The sequence below is a fragment of the Phyllostomus hastatus genome, unplaced genomic scaffold (assembly GCF_019186645.2).
Source record: "Phyllostomus hastatus isolate PE091 unplaced genomic scaffold, TTU_PhHast_1.1 phas_contig_210, whole genome shotgun sequence".
Taxonomy (NCBI): domain Eukaryota; kingdom Metazoa; phylum Chordata; class Mammalia; order Chiroptera; family Phyllostomidae; genus Phyllostomus; species Phyllostomus hastatus.
The window spans coordinates 31,155,001-31,181,597 of record NW_025333737.1 but is presented as its reverse complement, the minus strand read 5'-3'; the positions used below and the strand labels follow the sequence as shown (position 1 = coordinate 31,181,597).

At 53.9% G+C, this 26,597-nt stretch overlaps 3 protein-coding genes across 3 annotated transcripts; all 3 read right to left on the bottom strand.

Moving 5' to 3' along the window:
* Positions 1-6,275: 6,275 nt before the first annotated feature.
* On the bottom strand, positions 6,276-12,604 carry AOC3 (amine oxidase copper containing 3). The gene is made up of 4 exons (XM_045837040.1): positions 10,627-12,604; positions 8,894-9,179; positions 8,357-8,486; positions 6,276-7,610 (listed from the first exon to the last, which is right to left on the bottom strand). Exons 1-4 carry the CDS (start codon positions 12,224-12,226, stop codon positions 7,335-7,337), a joined length of 2,292 nt encoding a protein of 763 aa, XP_045692996.1. The 5' UTR covers positions 12,227-12,604; the 3' UTR covers positions 6,276-7,334.
* Positions 12,605-13,301: 697 nt separating this feature from the next.
* On the bottom strand, positions 13,302-20,066 carry AOC2 (amine oxidase copper containing 2). Its single transcript, XM_045836981.1, has 4 exons — positions 16,755-20,066; positions 14,261-14,546; positions 13,889-14,018; positions 13,302-13,568 (listed from the first exon to the last, which is right to left on the bottom strand). Exons 1-4 carry the CDS (start codon positions 18,340-18,342, stop codon positions 13,302-13,304), a joined length of 2,271 nt encoding a protein of 756 aa, XP_045692937.1. The 5' UTR covers positions 18,343-20,066.
* Positions 20,067-21,221: 1,155 nt separating this feature from the next.
* PSME3 (proteasome activator subunit 3) lies at positions 21,222-26,534 on the bottom strand. The gene is made up of 11 exons (XM_045836982.1): positions 26,259-26,534; positions 25,569-25,601; positions 25,388-25,450; positions 25,105-25,209; positions 23,872-23,920; positions 23,222-23,334; positions 22,910-22,978; positions 22,732-22,799; positions 22,578-22,632; positions 22,364-22,450; positions 21,222-21,463 (listed from the first exon to the last, which is right to left on the bottom strand). Exons 1-11 carry the CDS (start codon positions 26,298-26,300, stop codon positions 21,383-21,385), a joined length of 765 nt encoding a protein of 254 aa, XP_045692938.1. The 5' UTR covers positions 26,301-26,534; the 3' UTR covers positions 21,222-21,382.
* Between the last annotated feature and the right edge of the window lie 63 nt (positions 26,535-26,597).

Genomic DNA, 26,597 nt, shown 5'->3' with positions numbered 1-26,597 from the left:
CGCCCCCACTTGGGGGGGTGGTGTGAAAGACAGCTGATCCATGTATCTCTCGCACATCAGTGTTTCTTTCTCTTCTTTCCCTCCTCCCTAAAAATAAATATAAAATATTTTTAAAAATAGTCACAAGGATATAAGATACAGCATAGTCAATAATATTATAGTAACTATGTTTGGTGCCAGGCGGATACTGGAAATATTGGGGGGATCACTGTGCAAAGAGTATGATTGGCTAACCACTCTGCTGTATCTGAAACGAATACAAGATAATATGGAATGCAACACATCATTGGAAAATAAAAATTTTAAATGAAAAAATAAAGAGCGGTTACTGCTTAGATGCAGAGATGAAAGAGCTGTGCGTGTCACTTAGGGTACACGCAGGTATTTCCCAGCTAAGTCCAATGAGAGAAGCTGAAAGCAATGAGATCCGAGCCACAGTGGGCCCACCTGGGCCCCAGATCTCGGCTTCCAAATACTGCTCTGCAACAAAAGGCACGAGAGTTCCTTGTAGAAACGGTTGATTGACTCCAGGGCTGCAGCAGGGAAAACACAAGATGAAACTGGAACGTCTTGTGGTGCCAGGAAGTGAAATAAGCGCTCGAGAAAGAAGGGGGGTGTGGCAGAAGGACGCAGGAACCCGCCCCTGGGCCAACTGAAGAAACAACACAGATGACAGTCCTGGGAGGACTGGGTTACGGCCCTTGGAACAAACTATATATCCAAGTCATACGATTATGTATATACGTAGGTGAAAAAGGAGGGATAACTCCGCCCTGCGGAGCATTCCAATTAATAAATGAAAAATCAGGAAAGATTTAAGCGACCAGTAGGGAAATAACACAGTAATAATTGATGCAGGAAAAATGCAACAACAGATACTAAAATTAATGGGCAAGAGTTTGAGAAGAAATTGAGCATTTACACAACATCAAAAGAATTTCTCCAAGATATTTATTTATTAAAGCTTTTATTTACTTTTTAGAGAGGGAAGGGAGGGAGAAAGAGAGAGAAACATCAGTGTGCAGTTGCTGGGGGTCATGGCCTGCAACCCAGGCATGTACCCTGACTGGGAATCGAACCTGCGACACTTTGGTTAGCAGCCTGCACTCAATCCACTGAGCTAAGCCAGCCAGGGCTTATTTATTTATTTTTTAAAATATTTTATTTATTTTAGAGAGAGGAGAAGGGAGGATATAGAGAGGGAGAGAATCCTTGATATAAGAGAGAAACATCTATTGGCTGCCTCTTGTATGAGCACCGACCAGGGGCTGAACCACAACCCAGGCATGTGTCCTGACGGGGAATCGAACTGGTCATCTTTTGCTTTGTAGGATGATGCCCGAAAAACTGAGCCACACCAGTCAGGGCCCCAAGATATTTTTTAAATGCAAATGAAAAAATATTAACATTCACCATGGAGAAAGCCAGAAGACACCACCTTAACCAAGTGCTTGAGGTCAACATTGCTGCTAGTAAGACAGCCGTGTCGGCACCATGTACCCTCTGAGGTGATGTGCTGAGGATATAAAGTCACTTCTGTGGTTTTCTCCTCCACTAAGATGTCAGTCTCTTGGGAGCAGGGATGTTGTTTCTTTGTCCTTTTTTTTTCTTTAATTATATTTTATTGATTATGCTATTACAGTTGTCCTGATTTTTTTCTTTGCCTCCCTCCACCCAACACCCCTTACTCCCTCAGGCAATCCCCACACCATGGTTCATGTCTGTGGGTCGTGTGTATAGGTTCTTCGGCTTCTCCATTTCCTATACTGTACTTGACATCCCCATGGCTATTCTGTAACTACCTATTTCTACTTCTGAATCCCCTCACCTCGTCATTCATGCTCCCGCACCCCTCTCCTATTTGGCAACTATCTGGTAACTGTCTTTTCTCTTGCTGCTTTTAAGATTTTCTTTGTTTTTAACCTTTGGTATTTTAATTATGATATGTCTTGGAAGGGGCCTCCTTGCACCCACCTTGTTTGTGACTCTGTGCTTCCTGGCCTTGCATGTCTCTTTTCTTCACCAAATGAGGGAAGTTTTCTCTCACTATTTTTTTTTTTCAGATAGATTTCCAATTTCTTGCTCATACTCTTCTCCTTCTGGCACCCCTATGATGCAAATGTTGGACCTCTTGAAGTTGTCCCAGAAGCTGCTTACACTATCCTCATTTTTTGGGGGGAGAGGGCTTCTTTTTTCTTATTGTTGTTCTGATTAGTTGTTTTTTGGTGCCTTATGTTCCCAACCATTGATTTGATTCTCAGCTTCATCCACTCTACTGTTGTTTCCCTGTAAATTGTTCTTTATTTCAATTTGTGAATCCTTTGTTTCGGACTGGGTCTTTTTCATGCTGCTGAGGTCTCACTTAAGTTCCTTGAGCATCCTTGTAACCAGTGTTTTGAACTCTGCATCTGACAGATTGCTTATCTCCATTTTGCTTAACTCTTTTTCTGGAGTTTTGATCTGTTCTTTCATGTGGGCCACGCTTCTTTGTCTCCTCATTTTGGCAGCCTCCCTGTGTTTGTTCTTATGTATTAGGTAGAGCTGCTTTGCTCTGTGTCTTGGTAGCGTGGCCTAATGTAGTAGGTGTCCTGTTGGGTCCAGTGGCACAGCCTCCCTTATCACCCAAGCTGGGTACTTGAGGTGCACACTCTCCTCTTGTAGTTAAGCCTTGGCTGCTGTTGGCAGGTCAATGGGAGGGATTCACCCAAGCCAGTCAGCTACAAGGACTGGCTGTGACCATTAACCACCAATCTTGGCCCTCCATGGAGAAAGAGCTGTGCAGGGGCAGGGTGGTGGTGCTCTGACCTGGTCTGTAGCTCTCTACTGGGTGCGCTGGCCCTGGGGATTTCCACACTGGTGCAGACCAAGATCAGCCCTCACCTGTGATTTGCCCCATGCACCCTGCCTGAGCTATAAAGCAATCTGAGATGGCTGCTACTTGTGTTGGCTTGGAGATTCCCAGGTGAAGCCAAGCTGTGAATCTAGACTGGCTGCTGCTAATGCTGGGCCTGGGGCTCACTGAGGCCAGCTGTTGCTTGTTTGAGAGGATTTAGGAAGTTGTGAAGTGTGAGTCAAGATGAGCCATTATATGGAAAAGCAGCTTGGGTGGGCCCGTAAGTTGGGTGGAGCAGAGTCTCTGGGGATCTCCAAGGCTGATGGAGTGTCAGATACGGCACCAGCCTACTGGCTCTCCAGTAGGGTGGGTTTAGCAAAGGGACAATGGCTTCTGCTCACCCTGATGCTAGACACTTCAGTTTCTCCCTGTATACCACTGGTACCCTTCAATCTGCTACCCCAGTGCTGGTGCTCAGAGGGAGTGAGTGGGAGGAGGTGAGTCCATGTGTGGGTTCTTTTAAGAGGAACTTCTTGGGGCTCCAGAAGTTTCTTCCATCAACTCAATCACCTCTGGTTTTTGGAGCCAGAGGTTGTGGAGACTTATCTTCCTTGCCCTGACATCCTGGGCTGGGGGCCCTGGTGTGGGGCTGGGACTCCTTGCTCCCAGGATAGCCCTCCCAAATTTTTATCCACCATGTATGGGTGAGAGACCAGCCAGTTCTGCATCTGCGCCCCTCCTATCAGTCTGGATGGATGTGGTTTCTTTAATTCCATAATTGTCAGACTTCCATGCAACTTGGTTTCTACTTGTTCTGAGTGATGGTTGTTCTATATTTTAGTTGTAATTTTGACGTGGTTGTGCAAAGAGGTGAGTCATGTCTGCCTACGCTGCCATCTTGACCGGAAGCCAGGGATGTTGTTTCTTTGGTTAAATTGCATTAGTGCAGTGCTTGCCACAAACATGCATTTGGTAGATATTTGTTGCTTGCATAAGGGATATGTCATGTGAAAAAATAAAAGTGTACCATATATCATTTATACATAGTATACAATATAATTGATTCTATAATCCCAGGTGCAATATATTTTTTTAAATTTTATCCTAACCTGAGAACATTTTTTTCATCGCTTTTTTTAAAAGAGAGGAACAGACAGAGGAAGGGAGAGAGAGAGAAACATTGATTGGATGCCTCCTGTACGTGCCCAGACCTGGGATTGGACCCGCAACCCTTCAGTTGTGGAATGGCAGTCCTACCAACTGAGCCACACCAGCCAGGATGCAGATGCAATATTTTAAAATATGAGAGAATTTTTTTAAGTGTGCAAGAATAACTGATTGACTAAGGGTGAAGATCTCTTAGGAATTGGAATGGTTTTTACTCCATATACTTTTACGTTTTTAATACTCCGATGACAATTTTTAAAGCTAGGCATGGAGACCTCTCAGTCCCCTCTTCCGGAATACTTTCCCCCTCCAGGATATCTTACCTCCTACCTCTGGATCCATGTTGAAGTGGGCGCTGTGGGTGCTCCCGAACCCAATTCCCATATCTTCTGGCAGCACCAAAGAGGAAGGCTGAGCTGATGTAGCCAGTGGCATGGAATTGGACCTCTATGGCTCCGTTGGGGTGGAAGACCATGTCCCACACGTAGTCGTAATTGAGCAAGGTGGACACGGATCTGAAGACCAGCACTGTCTCCGTGAGGCCCCCAAAATAATGGGAGTGGATATCCGAGTGGTGTCGCCTCAGGGGGAGACCCTGGTTCTGTTCAAACACACAAAAGGCATCTCGTACTGTCCTGGGGGCTTGGGACTCCAGAAGGAAGTGCCAGTCCACGTAGGTGGCCAGGTAGGGGCAGTCCACCCCACGGGTCAGGGGTGAAGAGAAGTGGCCCAAGCCAGAGCCACCAGCTGTGTACTGGCTTCGCAGAGCAGCAGGAGAATCGCCACCATGGCTGGTCAAGGCCTCCTGGACCCTGACTCCATAGGCCACTCTCTCCATTTGGAAGCGGATGTCAAAGACCCTGGGGCCACTGTAAGCTCCGAGGCCGAAAAAGAAAGTCCACAAGGAGGAGGACACTAGACTCCCCTGGACACTGAAGCGGGGGCCCTGGGGATGGACCTGCAGAGGGGGAGCCGGACCTGGGGACGCCTGGGACTTCAGGGACCAGGACCCACCTGTGCTCAATTGTCTGGGATCGGCACCATGTTCACCAGGCCAGCCTCAAACTGCTCCTCCAGCTGAGCCAGGCTCTTGTAGTAGCAGCCTTGGAAGAACACCTTCTGGATGGTCCAGCGGGCAGGGTCCAGGGCCCTGTGGTCTACCAGCAGCTCCAACCCTATGGGATGCAGGTAAAACCCAGCGCCTGAGATGTTGTAGTAGAGGCCAAACCAGGTAGCTCGGTCCCCTGACTGCCAACCCCCGGGGGGCTGTGGTCACAGTATGGGGACACTGTGTCTTCAGGCTCTTGAATCAGAAGGCAGAATGGCAAATAGAAAGTTAATCTGATAAACAGGACCTGGGTACAGCATGTCTCTTTCCGTCTCTGGAGGTCCTTAATCTCTGGCTGGTGCTCTGGGTAAGAGGCAGGGAGGGTACATTGAAGACCATCAGCCAAACCCAGAGGGTGGAGTGGGGGTGGAGGTGACGCTGGCAGGGGCCAGGGGTCAGGCCAGGCTTGGGAGGTGGGGCTGAGGCAGGAACCTGGACTTTCATGGCCCACATAAGTCTCTGCCCTCTGTTCCAAATCAAACAGACACTCAGGGTCAGGGCTGGGGAACGAAGTGGGGGCGGGCTGGTTTTGGAGATAACTCAGCTGGAAAGAGGAAGTGACGGGGCAGAAAGGGACTGTGCTTCGTGGGGATGGACACGTTCTGCTGGCCACACAGCTGCAAGTGAAACTCGCTTGCCCACACCTCCCCCACAGGTGCCCTCACGCCTTCTTGAGTTTGTGGGCCCGCCAGACCCCGTTCCCAGTCACTCCTTCCTACTCTCCCCACCAACCACAGCCCGACTGGCAGGCCCAGGGATGCTTGAGAGTAATGCCGCAAACACAAGGCACCTGGGAGGCGCTGGAGGCCGAAAGGCTGGGTGAAGCAGGTCAGCCCTCTGAGCACCCTGAGTCACTGGAGTGGGTGCAGGGGCTACCCGGTGTAACAGAATCCTCCTCCCCCACACCAAGGGCAGGACTGGTGGGCCAGGTTAGAGGTCAGGGGGCCTGGAAAACTGGCTGTGGAATTAACCCAGCAGCCCACAACCTTCAACTCCAGAAAACCTTCCTCCAAAACGTTGCAGGTGCAGAGAGCAAAGCCACCTCGTTTCTCTGCTCGGTGACACGCAGGAGGCCACCGTGATCTGGGGAGCTGGGTCCTGAGAGAAACTGGGAGAGATGGAAGGTTCCAGAGAAGGTTTTGTCAGTTAAAAAAACAAAAAGTCAGGTCCTGTTTAGGCCCATTTATTATTTAATTTGAATGGGTAATACAGTCACATGGTTCAAAATTCAAAATGTACACAACGGCGTACAGTGCCAAATCCCCTCCCTCCCCAGCCCCCAACCTCCCAGTTCCCTCTCCAGAAGCAACCAGTGTTACTCATTTCTTCTGAATACACATTTATAAGCAAATCTATATTTATATTTTCCTCTCTCCTAAACCACAAATGGAAAGTGTATCACGCATACTTCTGCATCTTGCCTTTTCATTGGAAGATTATTTCCTATTATTACACAAAAAAGATATAAACATATTTATAGCTGCATAATACTACATCGTAAGACTGTAACAAAATGTACTTAACCAGTCCTCCAGGGAGGGAGACGTTTCTGTCTTTTGCAAACTCTCTCGGGGTTTGGCTATTTGTATATCCGCCCCCAATCCAAACTCCCCGGGGACTAACCCCTAGCTCATTTGCATGCCAGGGAGGAAAATCCCAGGATAAAAGAGTAAGAATGGGAGGAGGTTGTGGTGGCCGAGAGGAAGAGGGAAGGCCGGAGGGGAACTTGCACAGGAGGGAACACGGGCGAAGGAGCCCCTTGCAGCTCGTCCACACATCGCACACCGCCCCCACTGCAGAGACCTGTCTCCATCGCCCAAGGCGGGGACTGGGGAGGCCAGGAGGGACCTGGAGACAGCCTAGAAATATCTGGGAAAGCCAGAAAGGAAAAAAGAGGGTCTTCTGGGGAAAAGCTTGGCTATCACTCCAGGCTCCTGGCTGGCCATTCATTTCCTCTCTGGGACAGACACCCAGCAGGTCCTGTGGCAGCAAAGCTGCGTCTCTCCTGCTTTCCCCCACGGCCAGCATCATGGGCTCAGGATGCTTCCAGCAGAGAGAGGAAGAGAGGGAGGGTGATGACAGGAGGTGACCTTAGGGGAGGGGCAGGAAGGAAACTCAGGGGTTGAGGAGGGAGAAGAGGGCACCAGTCTGCCCAACCCAGTGCCCACCGCTTGCACGGACCCTGGCCCCGGGGCCCCTGGACACGATCCCCATCCTGGGGTCCACCTAGCTGTGAGAGAAGCCCCCATGAGAGAAGGCAGGGAGGTCAGGGGTGCAGCCAGCAGCCTTGGGGAGGCAAGCCAGGGGGTTGACCTCACAGTCCCCAGTGTCCTGGTCCCCCCGGAAATAGATGGAGTCGGCAGAATGGAGGGAGGGGTCCTGGTCAAAGAAGTTGTAGGGCCGGAGGAAGAAGCCCACACCGTTCCCCACAGTCACCGTGTTGGGAACGTCCTCTGCATGTGGGATGTGCAGGAAACCGGCTGTCACCCAGGCCACCAGGTCCTAGCAGGGGAGAGGAAGAGGGTTGTGAGGCCTGACTCTGCTGAGGACGCGCCTGCCCCCGATGGTAGCCTTGTTTGTAAGGATTTGCCATGTTAGTGCCCCTTTCCTCCAAAGGATCCTAAGTCTTCCAATGTTTTTCCCACTAGTGCAGAGGCCAAAGCACAGTGAATTTCCCATTCGCGCCGGGAACAGGACCTGCCTCTCTGACCCAGCCTCTGTTCTCCATCTCTGGCATTCCTCCCACACCTCCATCCGCCCCTCCATCCCCAGAGGACCAGCGATGCCACAGGCGACATCAGCTCCTTCCCCGCTAACTCCCCAGCTACAGCTGATGGAAGGAAGGTGGAGGAGGGGGCACCAGGGCTTGGGAGGCAGAAACGGCCCACATTCAGGGATTGATCCTTTAGGGGTCACACCAGGGATGGGCTTTAGAGACAAGACAGGTGGTCTTCCCCGGTGACCTCCAGCCCTCCTTGAATCCTGGGGCCTGAGAAGGACTCAGTCCACGAAGCTAAGACTTAGAGGGCTGTAGGGTCTCGAGGGTCTGCCGGGGCCTCAGCCAGCCTCTGCAAATGAACTTCCAGCTTGGGAAGATTCAAGAGGTGATGATCAGACCCACGCAAGTACAGAAGGCAGGAGTCGGCTCCGCTCCCGAGGAGACCAGGTGGCTTTCAGGGATCCCCAAGACACGGTGGAGCCCATCTTTGTGCCCCCACGCCACTCACTGGCCCTCCCAACCAGCTGACCTTTCCAACAATGGTCTCGTTGTCGATGAAGTCCGAGAAGTCCACGGTGGGGACCCAAGGGTCATTCTGATTGAAGATGCTGCTGCTGCTGGGCTCCTCCTCCTTCCGCTGGGTCACGGCCAGCTGGTACCTAGGGCGGCACTGCTCAGGCCTCTAAGGTCATGAACCTTGTCCTGCGGCCTGATTACGATGGAAGGGGGCGGAGCATGTGGACCTCAGTTTTCCCGTCTCATTGCTCGGTGACTCTGCCGTCACCCTGCTGAGTCATCCCCCACTGTTCCAGGGTCTCGTTCACCCTCTGCCACAGCATGGCCCTCCCCCATCCAAAGGACAGAAAGGTTCTCAGCTCCGAGCTTTTGTCCTCCGAGGGAACATGTGTTCAGTGCCCGTGGCCTGTGCCTTTAGATAACCAAGAAATCCTTCTGGAGCTCTCCCCTCACTTTGCGTACAGTTTGACCTGCGTTTCCAACTGCCTCTCCAATGCTCCCTTCTCACGCTCATCCCCCAGCCTCTCTGACACCTGACACCTCCACTCACCTGCCCCAGCTGATGGCTCTCTCCATGGAGCTGTTCTGGGGCAGCGGCTCCCCAGCAAAACTGCGGATCTGGATGCGGTAGCCCCGCGGGTGACCCCACTTGTTGCTCTGGTTGCTGGCCAGGTACAGGTAGCGAGGGGAGGCACCTCCCAGGGGGAAGGCGGCCTGCTCCTCTGTCTCCAGCAGCTTGCGGGTCACCTGCAGCCTCTGCAGCTGGTGCTCTGGGCTCCAGGGCACCATCACGGGGACAAAGACCATGTCCTCAGCCCATACCCAGTTCTCCAGTCCTGCCGGGGAGGGGGGAGCAGGAGAGAGAAAGGCTGGGAAGGAGAGCTGGTCGCCCACCTGGCTTCAGGCTGGGGCCCAAGGAGAAGCCCAGAACTGAGTGTGTCCCCTCCTTCCCTTTGCTCTCCCCCCAAATATCCCCAATCTTTAAGCCAAATCCATTGACCTGTAAAATATTTCATCAAGGACTTCATTTGTTATTTCATGTGTTCATTCATTTACCTCAGTAGTGGCGGGGCCCAGGCTCGGCCCTGGGGACACACAGATGGACAAAACCTCCATCTCACCCTTTTGCTCCCACAGAGGATGCAGGGCAGTGCCCTGACCGGCCCGCAGTGTGCGAGGGGCACATCCCAGGTGCAAGGTTATAGGGACAGAGGTGCAGGCACACAAAGGCCATCCTGGGCACATTTTCTGCCTGGCCTTACAGGACGTCACCAGCGGAGGTGATGTAGCAGGGCGTCCTAGACAAGGGGCAGAAACAGGAGCGGGACAAAAGAAGCCTGGCCGTCCACGTGCTGTTGTGTCCGGGGACGGGCTGGGTGTGAGTTCGGCTAAACCGGTGCTCGGATGAAGAATCGGAAAGGCAGGACGGAGCTGCGTTCTGGGGAGAAGGGCCTTGTGAGCTGTTCTGTGCATGGGACCCACAGGTGATGGGGAAAGGGAGACCCGGACGAGGGGCAGGCTGGCGTGGGCGGCTAGGTCCCTCGGGGCCCAGCGTGAACCCCAGCTCCGGGAGGAGGAAGAGAGGAAGCAGCGAGATGTAGTCCCAGCAGGGGCGGGACAGGGGGTGCCCAGCGAGGAGTGTGTTTTGAAGGCAGAACAGAAATAAAAACCACCAAATCTGGTGATCAGCTCGAAGAAAAGGAAAAAGGTTCTAAGACACCGTGTCTCCTTGGCTCTCTCTGTGACCGCCAGGGACTCTCTGAAATGCTCCGCTGTATCCATTTTATCGCTCACACTTAAGCCCAAGCAAGAGAGAGAAAATCAGGAAAGAGGAGGGTCCCTCTTCCTAGAAAATGTCCAACCCGGGGTGTCCCATGATGGGCCTGCATGTGCCAGGGGCTTGGCAGAGTGCAAACGTGTCCTTCAAGAACCGAAAGACAAATGGCCGCCTCCCTGAGACAGGCCCCATGTGAGTGCGAGAGCGGGAAGAGGGCAAAGGGAAATCTGCTGGCCCAGATCCCGCCTCCCCCCTGAGCTCTGCCATTTCCCAAGATTTTCAGCTGGAGTCATGTGGAGCAGGGCTGGCGGCTGTGCACCAGCCAATGAGCTGAATAAAACGCAGCATCCCACTCCTATCCAGCCAAAGAGGAAGCATGAACTCCAAAACCACGTACTTGCTTTCATGCCTTCCTTTCCCGCATAACCGTCATACATCCAAAATGAGCAGAGACCACACACTTGAGCCCTTCTTCCGGAATACTTTCCCCCTCCAGGACGTCTTACCTCCTACATCCAGATCCACCTTGAAGTGGGCACTGTGGGTGTGGGCGGTGCCCAGTGTGTGCTCCCGGACCTGGTTCCCGTAGCTCCGGCCAGCACCAAAGAGGAAGGCTGAGCTGATGTAGCCAGTGGCATGGAACTGGACCTCTATGGCTCCGTTGGGGTGGAAGACCATGTCCCACACGTAGTCGTAATTGAGCAAGGTGGACACGGATCTGAAGACCAGCACTGTCTCCGTGAGGCCCCCAAAATAATGGGAGTGGATATCCGAGTGGTGTCGCCTCAGGGGGAGACCCTGGTTCTGTTCAAACACACAAAAGGCATCTCGTACTGTCCTGGGGGCTTGGGACTCCAGAAGGAAGTGCCAGTCCACGTAGGTGGCCAGGTAGGGGCAGTCCACCCCACGGGTCAGGGGCGTGGAGTACTTGCCCATGCCGAAGCTGCCGTCGATGTAGCGGGTCAGCATTGCTGCGGGAGAGTTTCCACCGTAGACGGCCAAGGCCTCCTGGAGGCTGATCTCGTAAGCTAGCCGTTCTCCCTGGAAGCGGATGTCAAAGACCCTTGGGCCACTGTAAGCTCCGAGGCCGAAAAAGAAAGTCCACAAGGAGGAGGACACTAGACTCCCCTGGACACTGAAGCGGGGGCCCTGGGGATGGAACTGCAGAGGGGGAGCCGGACCTGGGGACGCCTGGGACTTCAGGGACCAGGACCCACCCGTGCCATTGTCTGGGATCGGCACCATGTTCACCAGGCCAGCCTCAAACTGCTCCTCCAGCTGAGCCAGGCTCTTGTAGTAGCGGCCTTGGAAGAACACCTTCTGGATGGTCCAGCGGGCAGGGTCCAGGGCCTTGTGGTCTACCAGCAGCTCCAACCCTATGGGATGCAGGTAAAACCCAGCGCCTGAGATGTTGTAGTAGAGGCCAAACCAGGTAGCTCGGTCCCCTGACTGCAAACCCCGGGGGGCCGTGGTCATCGTCACCAGGTTCCCTCCTTGGCGTCTGTAGAAGCAGCAGTGGTGGAGGAGACCAGCAGCCTGGGGCAGCTCTCTGTTGAAGATCACGTGGTCTATGTCCAGGTACTCTCGGAATAGCACGGGGCGCCGGTGGTAGGGCAGGGGGCCCCCGTGACGCTCCACGGTCACATCCCGAAGGTAGGAAGGGTGGGGCAGTGGTCCCACCACCAGCTCACTCACGTTGGGCTGGGGTTGTCCGCCAAAGAAGATGATGGCCAGGGCCTCCCGGGCAGGTGGGGGGCTCCCCCTGTCCAGGTGGGCCAGGGCTGCTGCCTTGGGGGGCAGTTGCAGCTCCACCGAGAAGATGCAGTTGTCCGAGGGGCGGGCCTGGGCTGCATCCACCAGGCCTGGCCCCAGCTGCTGGGTCAGAAAGCTCACCACAGCCGTCAGCTCCTCTGGGCTCAGGTCTGCAAACAGCTGGCTCTGGCCAGGGTGTGTCCAGTGCTGGGCACTGGGGGATATGGACGGGCAGCGAGGAGGCACGCTGGGTTCACCCCCATCTCCCCCCCTGCCAGCCAGCAAGACGCACACCAATGAAAAGATGGTGATGACCGCCAGAGCGAGGAGGACCAGGGTTGTCTTCTGGTTCATGGTCTTGTGAACGGAGGGACAGAGGGTTGAACCGGAGTGAAGAAGTATATTCTCCGGTCACAGAAGAGGTTCGCTCTTGGGGCCTCCTGGACTCTGGTTTAGGTTCCCAGGATTCAGAGGCATAGGAGACGGAGGGTGGGAAAGACCAGAAAGGCTGAGGTGGGGGGGTGGGGCCAGCCGGGGCTCAGGGGCGGGCCTGACGCAGGGCGGCGGTGATTGCCACAGACCCTACAAGGCTTTGTCTTCCAGGCTCCCAAATGGACTCTGCTGCCTGGGTCAGGGCTGGAACCAGGGAGAGAGAGGGCAGGGGAAGGGAGAGGGATTTCAGGATAATGTAGCTGACCAGCCCCAGCACAGAAATGTACAGAAATGTACCAGCACCAAGGGGCGGGGTCTGCGGCCCCTCACCTCCCTCAGCCCCGCTGCTTCCCTCAACTCCCACTTTCCGGGGGCCAGATGTTCCCTTTCCTCTGACTTGGAAGTGCCGCTCTCTCCAAGGACACCCGCCCCCAGCCCTCCAGTTTCCCAAGCAGCATTCCTTGGCCGGGCCTGTCACCCTTGTCCTCTCTCCTCTTAAATTCCTTGGCCAGAATCTGGAATATTCTCTGGGGACCTCTAGAGACTTCAAAAGTGACATAGAAGCAATTCAAGTAAAAATCTTGTGATCTTTTTATTATAAATTGCACATACCATTTATTTTTTTACAAAATTCTATCTATTCTTCCATTTCAATGCACCTGATGAAGAAATACCTGGTATAAGGGTCACCAAATGGGAATTCTAGCTATTGCTGAGTGGTAGGACTTGTGGTGTTTTTGCTTGAATTATTTTAATAATAATAATATCATTTGTATAAATTCATCATTTAAAAAAAAAACTAGGACTATGAATTAACCAGAAGGATACATGGGGGGGGTAGTGCAGAAAGAAGCTGTTTCCTTGGAAACATTAAGAGGGTGTGTGGGGGGAGGTGCAGAAACTGGGAAGAGAGAAGAAGGGACACACCTCCTGTCCTAGCACCATCCCCCCCCCCCCCCCCCCCCCCCCCCCACCTCACCCCACCGCACCCTTGGGGCTAAAAGTCTTGGTAAGAGAAAGGGGGCAAGTCCGGGACACAGGCGGCCAGGTGGGGGATGCAGGCCGCAGGGTTGACACCGCAGAGCCGGGCATCCTGGCCCTTCTCAAAGTAGATGCTGCCGGGGGAGAAGACAGAGGGGTCCTCGTCAAAGAAGTTATAGGGTCGGAGCAAGAAGCCAACTTTGTTCCCCACAGTGACCGTGTTGGGGATGTCCTCGGCATGGGGGATGTGCAGGAAGCTGGCTGTCACCCAGGCCACCAGGTCCTGAAGGAAGAGGGAGGAGCGGAAGGGACTTTGGAGGCGAGACCCAGAGAACCACCCCTCAGCCACAGTCCCTGACCTCCAGCCTCAGCCCCGCGTCCGCCTCCTCCCAGCCCCAGGCCTAGGTGGTGGTGATCCACATGAGAGGCCGTAGGGGGTGGTCAGTGTCCCAGGGCTAATCTGCGTTGGCCATCAGGGAACTCCTCGGCTCCTGAATCTGAGGACTGGCAATAGACCATTTCCTCCAATCTGCTGCCAGTGTGCGGGCAGCCAAGACGCCAGACGCAGAGGAGCCCCTCTCCCCCGTCTCTAGAGCCACCAACCTCTCCTAAGAGCGTCTCATTATCGATGAAGTCAGCAAAGGCAACAGTGGGTGTCCAGATGTCATTCTGGTGATAGATGCTGCTGCTCTGCGACTCCTCCTCTTTCCTCTGGGTCACCGCGAGCTGGTATCTGACCAGGAGTGTTGTGAGAGGGGGGAGTCAGCAAATGGCAAAGATCTTTCCTGTCCCTGGAGTCCTCTGGACCAGACTGTGTGTAAGATCATCTCCCATCCCCTATCTGCTTGGATCTCAGAGGAGGTCCGGGGGTGGATGGTAAGCAGGGATGGTGAGCTGGGGCCTCTGAGAGCTGGGGTGGAAAAGGGGGCTGGTCCTTCCCTCCCTGCCCGCCCGCGTGCCGGGTGCCCTCCTCACCTCCCCCAGCTGAGCGCCCTCTCCATGTCACTCTCCAGGGGGATGTGTACGCCAAGGGGGCTGTGGATCTGTATTCGGTACCCGCGCTGGTGACCCCAAGCATTAGTCTGGTTGCCAGCCAGGTAAAGATAGCGGGGAAGGGGATTTCCCCAGGCAAAAGCCGCTAGGTCCTCCCTTTCTAGGACCTGCCGAGTCAGCTGTGGACGCTGCAATTGGTGCTCTGGACTCCAAGGAGCTGCCACGGGTTTAAACGCCACGTCTTCAGCCACCACCCAGTTTTTCGGCCCTGCCAGAATGAGGGGAGGGAGAGGAGTTCCACACCGGGTGAGACAGGTTCATCTCCCCCGTGACGTCCGCTGCAGTGGCCTGACAAAGGGCAGCAGCGCCCGCCAGAGAATGCACCGCGCCGGGACCAGGGGGTCCTGGACTGGGGACCAGCCCATCTTCTGCGACCCTGCCCTGTCCAACACAGTTCCAAGTAGTCACAAGTGACCACTTGCATTTAAATTAAAAATTCAGTCCCTCCACCACATTGGGTACATTTCCAGTGCTCAACAGCCATGCGTGCCAGGGGCTAACGTATTGGACAATGCGCGTATAGGATATTTCCGTCACTACACAGAGTTCTGTTAGCACCGGTCTACCCTCGGGCCAGCGGTTTGCTTCTTTGGTTCTCATTTTCCGAATCTCTACACTTGGCACAATGAAGGCTCTTCGATGGCTGAGCTCTTTAAATGGAAAAGCACACACAGGTGGCCTAGTTACATTCTTGTAAACTATGAAAGGGACATTTGTCTTGGAGAGGCTGGCTGGAAAAACCCAGTCCCCTTCCACAGTGCTCTGCACACTCCTCTCAGCTCTGGGAATTCGCTTCCTCTCTCAACAACATGGGGACCACTTTCGCCTTTTTCAGAAGCGAGACTTATATCTTTAAATTGTCTGGGAACTCCCCAGACCTCATAGCAATAGCAACCTGCGCTCATTGCCCGCCCACTCAGCAGTTGATCACCCACTCGGCATGTTCGGACGGTCAGCTCCTTTACACACAAGCTATGCAAAGGCAGCTGGCCCCGGGCGGGGGGCGCTTGGCGGAAGCCGGTGCGTCTGCGGGCTGTCCCGGGCAGAGGGGGCCTGGCCTAGCCTCTGGCCCCCAGCGCCAACCTGTGCTCTGCCCACTAGGGATCCAAGAAACATCACTTGATTTTACTTCCTAAGACAAGGCTCTTTAATATCAGAAATGCTGAAGGAAAACTTCAAATTACAAAAGTCATATTCCAAATATGTCAGAGAATTGTTAATATGTCATTTCAATCATGCCATTTTCTTGGTTCTTCCTCCCCTCCGCCCCCACGCCACACACACTCAACGGCGTGTCTTTATACCCAAGACGACAAGAGAACGTTTCACAAGAAAAATCCTTAGTTAGAGCACACACAAGGCCCGCGGGCCGAATCCGGCCTCCTTGTGTTATCCGGCCCTCCACCTTGTTTCTGTCCAGCAGCAGCGCCGAGCTGCCACTTAACTGTTAAGGAGCAGTTACATTTGCCGGGCCCCAAAATTACCTTCGGCCCTTTGAAGGCAACCGCGAGGCCAATGCGGCCCCCGGTGAAAGTGAGTTTGACCCCCCTGTTGTAGCACTTTATACTCGGGCAATCCCTTCTTCTCCCCTCTCCCCCAACCCTCCTGAATCTCCCAAACTGTAAGATGGAGAGGGTCTGGTGGGTCCCTCATTTTCCTTCTGGGCCTAATTGTCTGTGATTTGATAAGCGGGTTATTTTCTGCCCTCGACTAACCCGTGTCAGGAGCAGCAGGTCCTCTCTGTGCTCGGAGCCCTACCTGAGAACTCCCTTCGTGCCCCGGCAGCAGCCTGCTACGTGCCTTCCTTGTCATTGTGACAACATGTGCAATGACACCCCTGCCTAGGGGTGGGATGGGATGGCCCTCCCGAGGACAGGGCCACCGTCCCATGTCCCCGGGTGCCTGAACCCCTGTGGAGCAGCAACTCCCGGCTGGTGTCCCCACTGCCTTCTCAGGCCCCAGACCGGCCCTCCTCTGAAAAGCGCTGCAGGATGGACCGTCTCCTGCCGCTGCGCGGGCCCCGGCTTTCCCGGCCTCCACTGCCCTTCGGAATCAGGAAGGACTCAGGGCCCCCACCCCAGCCCACCCAGCTCTGGGGCAAATTCACCACCCGTCCGTTGTCATTCGAGGCTAAGGCAGGTGCAGCCATTCTGTTTAAACTAACTTCAGAATGGCAGCACATCCGAGAGGCTGGGTGGTCAGAGCTGGTCGGGGAAGCCCCCTCCTCTGCCCGCCGGTGACCCGTCAGCTGACCGCAGCTGAATGAATGCACGGTGAGCAGCCCCGGCTGTTGCCACGGCGAATCACGCAGCTGGAACGCTACCCTCTACGCTGTTCCAGCTTGACCTGGGGCGGGGCGGCGGGGGTCTCCCTCCCCTCCGCTCCACTCCGAAGGCCTCCTTCCCTGGACACTCACCTGCCACGTCCAGGTCCAGCTTGAAGTGGAAGGCGTGCGTGTGCACCGTGCCCAGCACTCGCTGCCCCACGCGGTTCCCGAAGAGGAGGCTTTCCTCCCCGCCGCTCAGGAAGGCCGTGTTGACAAAGCCCGTGGCATGGACCCGCCCTTCGAGCGCCCCGTTTGGGTGCAACACGAAGTCCCAAATGTAGTCATAGTTGCCGACGGTCGACACAGACCTGACTACGAGGGCCGAGCCGGCCAGGCCACCGTAGAAATGACTCTGAAGGTGGTTGTGATGCCTTCGAAGGGGCAGTCCCTGGGCCTCCTCGAACACACACACGGCCCCCAGGAGCGGCTGGACTGCCCCTTTGCCCACGAACACGTGGGCGTCCACCATCGTAGACTGGTAGGGGCAGTCCACACCCCGCACCAAGCCCCGGCTGTGGCTGCCGAGTCCATAGCTGCTATCCAGGTATCGGGTCGTCATCGTCTTGGGTGAGTCAGCACCATAGACAGACAGACACTCCTGGACACTGACTTCATAGGCCACTCGCTCGCCCTTGAACCGAACATCGAAAATCCTCATGCCACTGAACACCCCGTGGCCGAAGGTGAATGTCCAGAGGGAGGACGCCACCAGGTTCCCTCGCACACTGTATCGGGAGCCCTGGGGTGAGAACTGCAGAGGGGGGAGAGGACCTGCGGGGACACGGGGCCTTAGGGATGAAGCCCCGTCTGGCAGGGGCAGAGGCACTCTAACCACTTCCAGTCGGCCGGCCTTAAACTCCCGTTCCAACTGGCCCAAGTCTGCATAGTAGCGCCCAAGGTAGAAGACCCGCTGGATGGCCCAGCGGGCAGGATCCAGGGCCCTGTGGTCCAGCAGTAGCTCCAGCCCCACCGGGTGAAGGAAAATCCCAACACCCGAGATGTTATGGTGGAGGGCGATCCAGGTAGTACGGTCCCCCGAGCGCAAGCCCCTGGGAGTGGAGTGTATAGGTGCCAAAGTGGAGCCATTGTAGTTGAAGACCGAAGCAAGGAAGACTGGTGCCTTGGGTAGCTCCACCTCTTTCAAATGCTTCCACATCAGAGCATACTCAGCTTCCACCATGGGGCGCCGGTGGTAGGGCAGGGGGCCCCCGTGGCGCTCCACGGTCACATCCCGAAGGTAGGAAGGGTGGGGCAGTGGTCCCACCACCAGCTCACTCACGTTGGGCTGGGGTTGTCCACCAAAAATGATGATGGCCAGGGCCTCCCGGGCAGGTGGGGGGCTCCCCCTGTCCAGGTGGGCCAGGGCTGCTGCCTTGGGGGGCAGTTGCAGCTCCACCGAGAAGATGCAGTTGTCCGAGGGGCGGGCCTGGGCTGCATCCACCAGGCCTGGCCCCAGCTGCTGGGTCAGAAAGCTCACCACAGCCGTCAGCTCCTCTGGGCTCAGGTCTGCAAACAGCTGGCTCTGGCCAGGGTGTGTCCAGTGCTGGGCACTGGGGGATATGGAGGGGCAGCGGGGAGGCTGGCTGGAGCCCCCGTGGCTGGTCAGCAATACATAGGTCAGGGCAAAGATGGTGATGAGGGACAGTGCCAGGAACACGAGGGCCACCTTGACATTCATGGTGAATGCTGAGAGCTGAATCGAGAGTCCTACCAGCTGCTCCTTCTAGCTGCTGACATCAAATCAGGGTTTATATTCAGTCGGATGGATAGGAATGGAGAAAACTCCACCCTGTGGGTTGAACAGGAAATTTCTGACCTTGATTTATATAATTCGGTTCCAATTTTCTGTTCTGTGGTTTGGCCCGAGGCACCGCTTCCACGTGCACGGCGGCTCCCTGGCCCCTGAACCCCTACCGGCAGCACGATCGGTGCTCCGTGCTCCTTGCCATCATTTAGGCCCTCAGACTGGAGGGCACTGGAAGTAACGCTAAACTCTACCTTCCACCCAAAACAGGTGTGAGGAAGAATGCAAGTCTCGGATGCCCAGCTGAGTCCTGTGTGCTGACTGCAGGCACCAGAAGTGTCCATTTCCCTGCACCCTGGCAGGTGCGCCAGCCCCACGTGTTTCCGGGACCTGCGGCCTGGGTCGGCAGCAAGCACTGGGCTCTGGCAGCTGCCTAGGCCGAGCCCTTGACCTGCAGGCTCAGGCCTCGTCTATCTGGGCAGTGAGAAAGGAGAAGCGGTGAAGGTCTGGGCGTGAGATCTGTACTGGCCCCAGGAGGCTAAGCAGTGTGACCTGAGGGGAGGTACTACCACGAGCCTGTGTCCTCTCCTATAAAGAAGGTTCTGAAGGTTAAATGTGGTCATGCATGTCAAGTGCTTAACACAGCATGGCACAGGTGGACATAAAAAAACTGTGAGCTGCTGGTTATCTCTGAGACAGAACAGAGCAGATGTTCCTCCACCGTTCAAGACCATGTATATCTCTTTTTGCAGAGACCACAAAGGGATCACTGGAAACCAGGAGGCTACTTTACAAGGTGGAAGTTGAGGAAACTTTATTTCAGAGGGAGCTAGGGTCCCAGACAGCCTTCTAAGTCATTGGAAACCAAGAGTCCCCTGGCATCTCCTCAAGAAATTTAAGACATTATTCAGAGGGGAGAATTATCATAAGGTAAAGAAAACCACAGGGTAGGGTGAGCCTTGAACCAGGTGATTGCCCACATAGAACTAGAGCGGCCTCTACTGGCAGTTCATGGGTACCACAGGGGAAGGAAGCAAGTAAGGAACTGAGATCTTATTGAGGGCTGGGACGGAGCAGCTTAGACTTGGGAAGAGCTATCTTTCACATAATTCAGACTGAACACAAATGAAGGACCAACCCTTGCCTCTTGCTAGGCAGGAGTCTCAATCTTTCCATTATTCCCGAAGAAAGAGGAAGGTCCACTGGTAAAAGGACACCCGATGGGGGGCTGGCAGTGCTACGTGGAGGTGCACACGCACGTGAATACGGTTGCGTCCCTAGCCACCAGAGGCATCGCACCAGGGTCTGCGGCTTTAGAAAGAGGTCAAAGTACCTGTATTTTTAATAATTTCTTGACATGGTAAAAGAATTTTACATGACGACCCAAGGGCGGTAGGGTGAGGCGTGGGGGCAGCAGAACAATCCAACAAACAAAAAGGGAAACTGAGAAACGCATGGTGGGAGGAGGGGCGTGTTTTATCTGGAAGGGGTCCGGGGGGAGGGTCGGGGCACTGCCCAACTAAAATGCAGTTGGTTTGTTACTGAGCGCTATTCACGGGAAGATGGCGTCCTGACTCCCCCTCTACACAGCAGTCCTGGGGGTGAGAAACGACACAGCCGGGGGGTGGGGGACGTGTTCAGGGGCTGGAAGACAGAGACGGGACGGGGGGGGAATAAGCCAGAACCAGACACAGAGAGAGTCACTGGCTGGCGGGTGACTGCAGACACTGACTCTCCAGTAATGGCAGAATTAATAAAAAGTGGGAGGCATCTCTGGAAGATTCGAGAGATGGGAGGCAACTCTTCTACGGTTCGGACTTGCCCAGCAGATTTACACACACACACACACACACACACACACACACACACACACACAATGAGCACACGCCTGTGTGTGCGTGCACGCACGGGGCACACACGGGACTGCGTTCCTTGGAAGCACAACACTATAAATAAAACCTATTTTTCCCCGGAGGGAAAGCCTGGCAGGAGTAGCAGCATCTGTCCCTCGCAGCCGCGGACACCTCCACCCTGACCGACAGCCGGTCGAGAGAGAGGCAGTCAGGAGTCTGAGGACTGGCCTTTGCCATAATGCCCAGAGAGCGCCAAGTCACAGTGCGGGAGCCTTCCCCAGACCCTCCGCTTCTCACCGCTCGGCTCTCCTCTGCTCACCGGCCCCTGCGTACCCAGGGGCTACGGCGTCAGGAGACAGCGGGCCCTGGCGGATGATGACTGAGACCACGATCACCTCCAGAACAATGTGTGTGAGGGAGAGACAGTGTTTGTGGGAGAGTCAGGTAACAGAGGAGAAAGGCAGATGCGTGTGTGTCCGTGTGTGTTGATCATGCACGTTTGTGTGTGTGAAAATCTAGTTATAAAAACATCTGAAGGAGCTAGGGACTCAGCTGAGGTCTAAGGTGTTTCTGGTCACGTATGTATGTGGATGGGAACCCCGCGGTCATCACCAGGACAACGGTGGCAGGGAGGATTCAGTGTCCCACATGGGCAAGAGACACTAACCTCACGTCGGAGGAGAGAAGCTGGTCTCCCCGACCCCAGATCCTAAAAATAACAAACACCTAGCACTTTCCTTCTAGTTCCTTCAGCTCCTAACCAACTAATCATCCAGAGGAAAACAGACAAACGAACACAAAGCCCAAGTCACAGGAGGAGGACGGGGAGAGGAAACGCAAGCATTCCTGTGGCAGCGTCCTGCGCACACGAACCTGGAGTTCTCAAGAAATGAGGGTGGGCCGGGGCGTTAGGGAGGGAAATAGAAGAGTTCCTGAGGCCTGAAAAAAGAGGTAAACACGTCACAGAACTACATGAGAGCTTCATTAGACTCTAACTAAAAACAGAGAGAGGTGTGATTACTATTTCCAGCCAGTTTCCCCATCACGATAGTCATGTAACAAACCAAGGCAATGTCGGTCTTGAGCCAGACTCACAGAGTCCCCTGGCCCTGGCCCTGGCCTCAGTACAGTGTCTCTGCATTGCTGCTCCGGGGCCGTTTGATCTTCTCGATATTTTTCAGGATCATGTCATGTAGAGTGACCTGGGAGGGGAGAGACCAGACAGTCACACGTCTGTCCTACCTGCCCCTCCCTACCGAACTCCCCAGCAGTTATTCACACAACCCGTCTCACTCGCCTGCACCGCACATCACGGCGGCTGCCCGATTTACGCCCCGCCCTGGGCGTCCCTGGGCGCTCCCAAGGCCCTGTGTGCCTAACGGTAACTAACACTGATTGCACGCTCAACACACCAAGAACTGCAGTGGGTCCTTCCATGGGTCATCTCACTCATTTTAAAAAATGTATGTGTTTTTTAATCCTCACCCAAGGATATGTGTATTGATTTTAGAGACAAAGGAAGGGGGGGAGAGAGAGACACCGATGTGAGAGAAGCACCCACCAGTGGCCTCCCGTATGCAGCCCGATCGAACCCGCAGCCCAGGGGCCGTTTGATCTTCTCAGTATTTGCCCTGAATAGGGTATGTGTCCTGAATGGGGGATTGAACCCACAACCTTCTAGTGCACGGGACGATGCTCCAGCCACCTGAGCCACCGGCCAGGGGTCTCTCCCTCAGTTTTAAAACCACCTTTGTGCAGCAGACACTCTAAATCCCATTTTGCAGGTGAAGAAAAGGAAGTCTGAGGTCCGACAACTTGCCCAAGGCCACACTTTAAAGGTAGAATCGGTTCCAATTGGACTCCGACGACCTCCTCTTTGCCCTTAGGCTACACTGCACCCCCCCCCCCATCGAGGCAGAGAAGGGAGACACCCAGCTATACACCCTCAATGATCTCACAGTTCTCAACACTCGGTTGCCAAGCAGAACTTATTCTGTTCATTTTATCTCTGTCTCCCATCTCAACCCCCAGAGAATGACAGGAAATTTATCACCAGGACTAAGACACCAAGGCAACTGTGGGCAGGGGCCAAGGGTACTTACATACTGATTCCTTAGCTCTGATATGATGAGGCGGAGACTGATATATTCCTTCTCGTCGATCTCCGTCACGGTTCGGCGATAGTCCTCCTGGAGGAAGGGGCACAGAGGAGGCCAGCTCCCAAGGCCAGACTGTCCGCAGACAGCTCTTGCCCCGGGACGGTCGCTCCTCCCTGTCCTGCCACCTCCACCCTTGGGCCACAGAACCCGTACTTACCACATGGGGATATTTAGCTATTTTAGAAACCAATTTGGCTCTTGTAATATAATATCTGGAAGGAGAGAGAAGAGGAGAAAGCTGCAGGAGACCCTGGACAGTGCTCCCCACCCTGCCAGCCCCCAGTGCTTGGGCCACACCCAGGCAGCCCTACCTAGAAATCTGGTCCAGATAAGATGCAGCTTCACTCTCCACAGTCCTTAGTTCTGCAACTGTTTCCTCCTAAACAAACAAACAAATAAACACACAAAACAGTAAGTCAAAAGTCACTTCAATGGACAAAGCAGGAGTGTCTTCCCAACCTTCTCCAGTGTACGATGGAAACACATTACCTGAATGGACACCCCAAAGTTGTTCCCATCTTCTATTCTAGGAATCAGGAGCTGTACCCACATTTTGACCTGGAGGGTGAAAAGCCCAAAATATATATATGAGGACCACAGCTTTTTCTGCTGACGTCCTCATATATATACAAGGAAGCACACAATTCATGTTGCTGGCGCCAGATGCCAGGAGTACAGAAGCCAAGACACTCAGGCTGGCAGCACCCGTGTCACCTCCAGTCCCAGCCCCGCCACCCGTCACTGTGCGGACTCCACCTGGGCCATCTGAAGCCAGCCCACAGGCCACTGGCCCTGCCTCACCGTGTTGCACTTCTCAATCAGCAGCCGGATCTCGGGTTTCACTTTCTCGATGATGTCCACCAGCTGCTGGTTGCTTTTCAGCATCCCGTTGGGCATCACGAACACCTTGGTTCCTGGCAGGGACACGAAGGAGGCCGAGTGGTTGGGGTGAGGGCCAGGACATGGCACCCCCACCTGTCTCCCTTCTTCCCCAGACCCACGAGATGCTATGGCCTCTGCCTTTCATCTGTCACAACAAACATCGATACCACGAACAGCATCGAGGACAGAATGTATGGATTAACAAGTGAGCAGCCACGGTATGCCCAAAGTCTACAAAATAAGAGAATTAAAATATGCTCTACCGACTTAAGGTACCAACTAGGACCGTGGGGGGTGGGGGACGACACATGGCCCTGGGACCCCTGTGAGAAATCTGCCATGCACACGACCCCCGTCCCTCTCCTCTGGCGGCCCATACCAAGTCAAACCCTGCTTTTTCACTGAAAAGTCCAGTTTAGAGTGACACCATTAAATAATGAGCATATCTGGAAGACGTGGGAATGCTAACACTGGGAAATAAAACCAGATCCTGCTTCCAGGCCAGGAGAACCCCAGACCCGTCCTGCTTCTCAAGGCTGCAAGCCAGGGGCAGGTGGGGTGGCTCTTACCTTGGAAAGCCTCTTCACACTCATCCAACCTCCGCTTTTTGTAAGTGGGCTAAGGAAACAGACAGACAGAGATTAGCCTGCTCTCAACACTTGCACCCCTATCACAAATTACACATCACGCATGTTTCGTCACTTCTTTGACTCTCGAGTTATCTTATTAATTTGCGCAACTCACTAAGTACATACGAGGCTTTGAGAAAAGACTCTTGCCACAAAGCAACTTACATTCTAGTTGGTAAGACCGAACTTTCAGGAAATATAATACATTAAGCAATTAGAGGAGAGGAACGGATACTATACAAAAGTGACTTTCAACCTTTTTCATCTCATGGCACACATAAACTAATTACTAAAATTCTGCAACACACCAAAATAGATACGTTTTGCTGATCCAACAAAAAAGTAGGCAGGATTTTGGTTCACCCATACCAGATGGCTATTGTGTTGGCTGCTGTCATTGTTTCATTTGACAGTCTAAGGGAAAAGAGGTCAGTGCCTCTGACTAAACAGTCAGGTGTTGCATGTTTTACAAATTCTTGGGGTACACTGGTTGAAAATCGCTGCTGCACACAACAGGAAAAAAGAACAATTCAATGCAGGGTCAAGACAATGAAGGAAAAATGTACAAGTCTGCTGGTCCCACAAAGAAACACAATAGTCGATCACACATATTTAGCACCTGTTATGTACCAGGAACAACGTGAGGGCCTGGAAATACAGAGATGATTAAGACAGGTTCTGCTTTCCAGAACTGTAAGCTCTAACAATGGGACGGTAAGGCAGACAGAGAACAATACAATGTCGCCAGTGTTGTAGAATGTGGACATTTAATGGATAAGGACTAGGTAACAAAGATGCACAGCGAAGACAGGGACTGTGATTTTATATCAGGAAGTACTTATCCCATAACAAAACTCAAGACATTGAAAGAGGTAAAAAAAAAAAAAAAGTCCTGCTTAAAGTCATGGGAACAGACCAGGAAGCCTGGGGGAACCTGTAGCTGTTAGTCCTACTGGAAACTTACTCCAACACAGAGTAGCACTGGCAAATTCACCTCCTTCTATAAATGACATTCAGGGTCTGAAGGGGGTGTACTGGAGTCATGGAGCCTGTGAAAGTCCACATTCCCAGATCCAAATCCCACATCTCCTCTGTGCATGTGTGAACTGACCGGGAAATAGAGGACACAGAACCTATTGCTTCAGAAGACAAAGATAAATATAGGACACTTACACCATCCAGTCCATCGTGGCTATTGGTGAGAAGAATGGGGTCAGGGACAGGGAGATTCATGTCTGAGTGGATCTGAGTTAGGTCATGGATGTTTAGGATGGGTTCCTGCAAGAGAGACGCCCACCCCCTGAATATTAGTCTTTTCAAGATGAACACAGAAACAAGAAATGAGAGTGCTTCACAGTACAAAAGAAAACAGAATCAACACGTGGTTTGTCCCATTTGACAGAAAGACCAGGGTCAAAAAAAAAAATTGGGAAATCTGAGGAAAAGGGTCTCTCACCTTCAAAAAACTATCAAGTTCTAACAACTTCTTTGGGAAAAAATTTGCCACCAAGTCTTCTGCCTAAAAATGAGGAAAAATGACATTAAGAATTGTAGGATGGTTTTGCTCTACAGTTCCCTCTCCTTTGGGAAACTCCCAATTATTAACCAGCACTCACTTTTCTATTTATTTCACTCACCTCACTTGTGATCCGCTCCCTGAAAGAATCAACCTAAAATTAACAAAGAGCAATTCAGTAAGAGCAAGTCAGTACCTGGCAACGGAGGAGAGGGCAGGACAGGGAAAACCAAATCTAGCTGTCTCTCCCTCACCTTGTAATTGTAATGAGAAGCTGAGAGGCCCCCAGACTGCAAGTATTTTATCTTTTTGAGGACCCATTTCTCCATCTCAGGAGAGGGAAGCAGGGCTTGAGGGCAGGGCCCGGCTGTCTTCCCTCTCTCCCTCTTTGTGTCTGAGGCTGTCTGCCTCTGTGAGCAGAGGTAAGGCAGGGAGATAGTAGAGGTGTGAGCTCACAAACGTGCCAATCCCTTCCAGACCTGGCCTCAGGCAGGCCTGACGCCAAGGACAGCGGCAGCGTCCGGAGGCGGGGCTGGGGAACTTCCAGCTGTCACTAGCCTAAAGCACTGAGTTCACCACGTGTCCGCAGAAGTGTCCCTAGGGCTCTCCATCACTAGACGAGTTACAGAAGGCCACCCTATACTATCCTGTTCCCCGATGCCGTCTCCGGGAGTGGGGGGCTGGGCTGAGTCGAGCGGAAGCTCAGCGCTGGTGTCCCCAGGGAGACAAAGACGCCATGGGGAGTGGGGAGACGGTCAGACTGCTTGGGGATCGAAGCGAGGGGTAACGAGGCCCGGACAGGTGCCGCTACCTTGAGCTTCACTTCCTGATCCACCTTCAGCAACGAGGCCATGGCCGGGCCGGGCCGTGTCCGCTCCGCTGGAGACCGGAGGCGCTGTGGGCTCCGGGGAGGGGGTCAGAGGGACGAGGGGAATCTAAGCTGATCTCGGGACGCGGCTGCCCTCGCTGGTTCACTCACTGCTCACTTGCTCCCTCCCACTGTGCCGTCTGCCCGCCCGCCCGCCTGCCTGCTGCCTGCTGCTGGATGCCTGCTCGATCAGTCGCTCGCCCTCCCGGCTTTCGCCACTCACGCCGGAAGTTACGTCACAGCCAATCGCCGGACCGGCGAGGACGCGCACGTGCCCTGCGC

Excerpts from the sequence above, each read along its gene's own strand:
- AOC3 (XM_045837040.1), bottom strand. The coding sequence starts at position 12,226 with ATGAACCAGAAGACAACCCTGGTCCTCCTCGCTCTGGCGGTCATCACC. Across the intron at positions 9,180-10,626 it reads GGTGGATCTGGATGTAGGAG|GACTGGAGAACTGGGTATGG; the intron begins GTAAGACGTCCT and ends CCTCCCCGGCAG. Across the intron at positions 8,487-8,893 it reads AGAGCCATCAGCTGGGGCAG|GTACCAGCTGGCCGTGACCC; the intron begins GTGAGTGGAGGT and ends GTGCCGCCCTAG.
- AOC2 (XM_045836981.1), bottom strand. The coding sequence starts at position 18,342 with ATGAATGTCAAGGTGGCCCTCGTGTTCCTGGCACTGTCCCTCATCACC. Across the intron at positions 14,547-16,754 it reads GCTGGACCTGGACGTGGCAG|GGCCGAAAAACTGGGTGGTG; the intron begins GTGAGTGTCCAG and ends TCATTCTGGCAG. Across the intron at positions 14,019-14,260 it reads AGGGCGCTCAGCTGGGGGAG|ATACCAGCTCGCGGTGACCC; the intron begins GTGAGGAGGGCA and ends ACTCCTGGTCAG.
- PSME3 (XM_045836982.1), bottom strand. The coding sequence starts at position 26,300 with ATGGCCTCGTTGCTGAAGGTGGATCAGGAAGTGAAGCTCAAG. Across the intron at positions 25,210-25,387 it reads AACTTGATAGTTTTTTGAAG|GAACCCATCCTAAACATCCA; the intron begins GTGAGAGACCCT and ends TCTCTCTTGCAG. Across the intron at positions 23,921-25,104 it reads GCCACGATGGACTGGATGGT|CCCACTTACAAAAAGCGGAG; the intron begins GTAAGTGTCCTA and ends CTGTTTCCTTAG.